Below are 6,000 nucleotides of genomic sequence, written 5' to 3' on the forward strand. Positions count from 1 at the left end.
TGCACTTCCTAACCTGCTGTCCAAATGTATGACCATATTAGAGACACATATTTCCCTCAGATTCCACAGATCCACAAAGACTTTGAAAACAAATCCAATTTCGATAAACTCCCATATCTACTGGGTGAAATACCACAGTGTGACATCACAGCAGCAAGATGTGTGACCTGTTGCCACAAGAAAAGGTCAACCAGTGAAGAACAAACACCATTGTAAATACAACCTATATTTATGCTTATTTATTTTCCCTTTTGTACTTTAACTATTTGCACATCATTACAACACTGTATATAAACAGAATATTACATTTGTAATGTCTTTATTATTTTGAAACTTCTGTATGTGTAATGTTTACTGTTTATTTCACTTTTGTTTATTATCTACCTCACTTGCTTAGGCAATGTAAACATATGTTTCCCCATGACAATAAAGCCCCTTGAATTGAATTTGAATTGAATTGAATTGAATTTGAATTGAATTGAATGGAATTTGAATTGAATTGAATTGAATTTGAATTGATTTGAAATTGAATTGAAATTGAAATTGAATTGAATTTTAATTGAATTGAAATTGAATTGAATTTGAATTGAATTGAAATTGAATTGAAATTGAATTGAAATTGAATTGAATTTGAATTGAAATTGAATTGAATTTTAATTGAATTGAAATTGAATTGAATTGAAATTGAAATTGAATTGAATTGAATTGAATTTGAATTGAATTTGAATTTGAATTGAATTGAAATTGAATTGAATTGATTTGAATTGAAATTGAATTGAATTGAATTTGAATTGAATTGAATTGAATTTGAATTGAATTGAATTGAATTGAGAAAGAGGGACACAAGTTTTACTTCAGAAGTATGTTGTCAAGGGAACACTATGTTGTCAAGGGAACACTATGTTGTCAAGGGAACACTTCCCCACAGGGATCTGGTCAAAAGTAGTGCACTACAGAGGGAATAGAGACGTCGGCTCGGCGCGGGGTGTCCCTTACCGTCCGGTGATGAGGAAGAAGAGGGTGAGGATGACGAGCAGGGAGAACCCGCCCACGGCTGCCGTGACAACCACTAGCACCTGCCCCTGGTCAGCTGCCACGCCCGAGTCTGTTATGAGACAGAACACACACACTGAGACACACACACACTGAGACACACACACACACTGAGACACACACACACTGAGACACACACACACACTGAGACACACACACATTGAGACACACACACACTGAGACACACACACATTGAGACACACACACACACTGAGACACACACACACTGAGACACACACACAATGAGACACACACACACACACTGAAACACACACACACTGAGACACACACACACTGAGACACACACACTGACAACACACACACACTGAGACACACACACTGAGACACACACACACTGAGACACACACACACTGAGACACACACACACACTGAAACACACACACACACTGAGACACACACACACACTGAGACACACACACACACACTGAAACACACACACACACACTGAGACACACACACACTGAGACACACACACACTGAGACACACACACACAGACACACACACACTGAGACACACACACACTGAGACACACACACACACTGAAACACACACACTGAGACACACACACTGAGACACACACACTGAGACACACACACACTGAGACACACACACACTGAGACACACACAAACACTGAAACACACACACTGAGACACACACACTGAGACACACACACTGAGAACACACACACTGAGAACACACAAACTGAGACACACACACACTGAGACACACACACACTGAAACACACACACACAGACACACACTGAGACACACACACACAGACACACACACTGAGACACACACACTGAAACACACACACTGAGACACACACACTGAGACACACACACACAGACACACACACTGACACACACACACACACAGACACACACACACTGAGACACACGCGCGCGTGTCCTCACCCCCGGTGGAGAAGTCCAACTTGTTGCTGTAAGCGGTGAAGCCCGCGGCGGTGCGAGCGCGCACGTGGAACACGTACACGGTGGAGGGCTTGAGACCGGTCACGACGACGCTGAGGGCCTTGGTACGGGTCGATGAGTAACCCGACTGTTCCTGTTCCTGCCGACGACACGCCCACAATGACTTCACTTACAACAGGGTGGGAGCAAAAACAAACCATGCAGAAGCCACTTCCAGGAGCGCTGGTTAACAGACCCTTTCAATCCAATGTGATTTACATACAGTGAGTGTCACGTCCTGACCAGTGTAAGGGGTGTTTGGTTTATGTGGTTCGGGCTATGTATTTAGGTAGAGGGGTGTTTGGTTTATGTGGTTCGGGCTATGTATTTAGGTAGAGGGGTGTTTGTTTTATGTGGTTCGGGCTATGTATTTAGGTAGAGGGGTGTTTGTTTTATGTGGTTCGGGCTATGTATTTAGGTAGAGGGGTGTTTGGTTTATGTGGTTCGGGCTATGTATTTAGGTAGAGGGGCGTTTGGTTTATGTGGTTCGGGATATGTATTTAGGTAGAGGGGTGTTTGGTTTATGTGGTTCGGGCTATGTATTTAGGTAGAGGGGAGTTTGGTTTATGTGGTTCGGGCTATGTATTTAGGTAGAGGGGTGTCTGTTTTATGTGGTTCGGGCTATGTATATAGGTAGAGGGGTGTTTGTTTTATGTGGTTCGGGCTATGTATTTAGGTAGAGGGGTGTTTGTTTTATGTGGTTCGGGCTATGTATTTAGGTAGAGGGGTGTTTGGTTTATGTGGTTCGGGCTATGTATTTAGGTAGAGGGGTGTTTGTTTTATGTGGTTCGGGCTATGTATTTAGGTAGAGGGGTGTTTGTTTTATGTGGTTCGGGCTGGCTATGTATTTAGGTAGAGGGGTGTTTGTTTTATGTGGTTCGGGCTATGGATTTAGGTAGAGGGGTGTTTGTTTTATGTGGTTCGGGCTATGTATTTAGGTAGAGGGGTGTTTGGTTTATGTGGTTCGGGCTATGTATTTAGGTAGAGGGGTGTTTGTTTATGTGGTTCGGGCTATGTATTTAGGTAGAAGGGTGTTTGTTTTATGTGGTTCGGGCTATGTATTTAGGTAGAGGGGTGGTTGTTTATGTGGTTCGGGCTATGTATTTAGGTAGAGGGGTGTTTGTTTTATGTGGTTCGGGCTATGTATTTAGGTAGAGGGGTGTTTGGTTTATGTGGTTCGGGCTATGTATTTAGGTAGAGGGGTGTTTGGTTTATGTGGTTCGGGCTATGTATTTAGGTAGAGGGGTGTTTGGTTTATGTGGTTCGGGCTATGTATTTAGGTAGAGGGGTGTTTGGTTTATGTGGTTCGGGCTATGTATTTAGGTAGAGGGGTGTTTTGTTTATGTGGTTCGGGCTATGTATTTAGGTAGAGGGGTGTTTGGTTTATGTGGTTCGGGCTATGTATTTAGGTAGAGGGGTGTTTGTTTTATGTGGTTCGGGCTATGTATTTAGGTAGAGGGGTGTTTGGTTTATGTGGTTCGGGCTATGTATTTAGGTAGAGGGGTGGTTGTTTTATGTGGTTCGGGCTATGTATTTAGGTAGAGGGGTGGTTGTTTTATGTGGTTCGGGCTATGTATTTAGGTAGAGGGGTGTTTGTTTTATGTGGTTCGGGCTATGTATTTAGGTAGAGGGGTGTTTGGTTTATGTGGTTCGGGCTATGTATTTAGGTAGAGGGGTGTTTGGTTTATGTGGTTCGGGCTATGTATTTAGGTAGAGGGGTGTTTGGTTTATGTGGTTCGGGCTATGTATTTAGGTAGAGGGGTGTTTGGTTTATGTGGTTCGGGCTATGTATTTAGGTAGAGGGGTGTTTTGTTTATGTGGTTCGGGCTATGTATTTAGGTAGAGGGGTGTTTGGTTTATGTGGTTCGGGCTATGTATTTAGGTAGAGGGGTGTTTGTTTTATGTGGTTCGGGCTATGTATTTAGGTAGAGGGGTGTTTGGTTTATGTGGTTCGGGCTATGTATTTAGGTAGAGGGATGTTTGGTTTATGTGGTTCGGGCTATGTATTTAGGTAGAGGGGTGTTTGGTTTATGTGGTTCGGGCTATGTATTTAGGTAGAGGGGTGTTTGTTTTATGTGGTTCGGACTATGTATTTAGGTAGAGGGGCGTTTGGTTTATGTGTTTCCGGGGTTTGTTGGTTTATGTTCTATGTTAATTATTTCTATGTACTAGTCTAGTCCTTTTAGTTCTATGTTTAGGGTTTTAATGGACCTTCAATTGGAGGCGGCTGTTCCTAGTTGCCTCTGATTGAAGGCCCTATGTATAGGGGTGTTTGGTTTATGTGGTTCGGGCTATGTATTTAGGTGGAGGGGTGTTTTTGTATTGGGATTCGTGGGTAGTGGTCGCCTGTTTAGTGTATGTTCGCCTTACAGGTCTGTTAGTGGCGTTCGTTGCGTTGTTATACGTGTTTTGTTTGGGTTTTTTTCCCTTCTTTTATATTAATAAAGAAGACGCACACACACATTCCCGCTGCACCTTGGTCCGCTTCTTACGACAACTGTGACAGTGAGTCTACAGTCGTGGACAAAAGTTTTTGAGAATGACACAAATATTAATTTCCACAAAGTTTGCTGCTTCAGTGTCTTTAGATATTTTTGTCAGATGTTACTATGGAATACTGAAGTATAATTACAAGCATTTCATAAGTGTCAAAGGCTTTTATTGACAATTACATGAAGTTGTTGCAAAGAGTCAATATTTGCAGGGTTGACCCTTCTTTTTCAAGACCTCTGCAATCCGCCCTGGCATGCTGTCAATTAACTTCTGGGCCACATCCTGACTGATGGCAGCCCATTCTTGCATAATTAATGCTTGGAGTTTGTCAGAATTTGTGGGTTTTTGTTTGTCCACCCGCCTCTTGAGGATTGACCACAAGTTCTCAATGGGATTAAGGTCTGGGGAGTTTCCTGGCCATGGACCCAAAATATCGATGTTTTGTTCCCCGAGCGACTTAGTTATCACTTTTGCCTTATGGCAAAGTGCTCCATCATGCTGGAAAAGGCATTGTTCGTCACCAAACTGTTCCTGGATGGTTGGGAGAAGTTGCTCTCGGAGGATGTGTTGGTACCATTCTTTATTCATGGCTGTGTTCTTAGGCAAAATTGTCCCGATCCCGCAGCTGTCTCGATCCCGCAGCTGAATCAACTTTAGGAGACGGTCCTGGCGCTTGCTGGACTTTCTTGGGCGCCCTGGAGCCTTCTTCACAACAATTGAACCGCTCTCCTTGAAGTTCTTGATGATCCTATAAATGGTTGATTTAGGTGCAATCTCGCAGCAATATCCTTGCCTGTGAAGCCCTTTTTGTGCAAAGCAATGATGACGGCACGTGTTTCCTTGCAGGTTACCATGGTTGACAGAGGAAGAACAATGATTCCAAGCACCACCCTCCTTTTGAAGCTTCCAGTCTGTTATTCCAACTCTATCAGCATGACAGAGTGATCTCCAGCCTTGTCCTCGTCAACACTCACACCTCTGTTAACGAGAGAATCACTGACATGATGTCAGCTGGTCCTTTTGTGCCAGGGCTGAAATGCTGTGGAAATGTTTTTTTGGGGATTCAGTTCATTTGCATGGCAAAGAGGGACTTTGCAATTAATTTCAATTCATCTGATCACTCTTCATAACATTCTGGAGTATATGCACATTGCCATCATACAAACTGAGGCAGCAGACTTTGTGAAAATTAATATTTGTGTCACTCTCAAAACTTTTGGCCACGACTGTATACATTTTAGTATGTGAGCCGTGTGGGAAATGAACCGACAACCTTTGCATTGCTCTATACAACTAAAGTGTTACATAAATGTGGTCTATAGGACTGTACCTTAGCGTAGTACTTGATCTCGTAGTCCAGTATGTCGTTAGGCTGCTGTTCTACCTCCGTCCAGGAGAGGGCGATACTGTTGTCAGACGCCCAGTCTTTCCTCACCACGCCAACCAGAGAAGGACCT

General features: G+C 43.2%; 1 protein-coding gene across 3 annotated transcripts in view; it reads right to left on the reverse strand.

Annotated features, from left to right (window-relative positions):
* The window catches only part of LOC115183904 (ephrin type-A receptor 6), a 32,842-nt gene that overhangs the window by 26,752 nt on the left and 90 nt on the right, over window positions 1-6,000 (reverse strand). For all 3 annotated transcript variants that reach the window (XM_029744878.1, XM_029744877.1, XM_029744876.1), the window contains exons 1-3: window positions 5,874-6,000; window positions 1,994-2,150; window positions 997-1,105 (exon numbers count right to left, since the gene is read on the reverse strand). The exon at window positions 5,874-6,000 is cut by the window's right edge and continues 90 nt beyond it. In XM_029744878.1, the coding sequence (XP_029600738.1) occupies window positions 997-1,105; window positions 1,994-2,150; window positions 5,874-6,000 (393 nt within the window). The remainder of the gene's footprint in view (window positions 1-996; window positions 1,106-1,993; window positions 2,151-5,873) is intronic.

Source organism: Salmo trutta, unplaced genomic scaffold (genome assembly GCF_901001165.1).
Source record: "Salmo trutta unplaced genomic scaffold, fSalTru1.1, whole genome shotgun sequence".
Lineage (NCBI taxonomy): Eukaryota > Metazoa > Chordata > Actinopteri > Salmoniformes > Salmonidae > Salmo > Salmo trutta.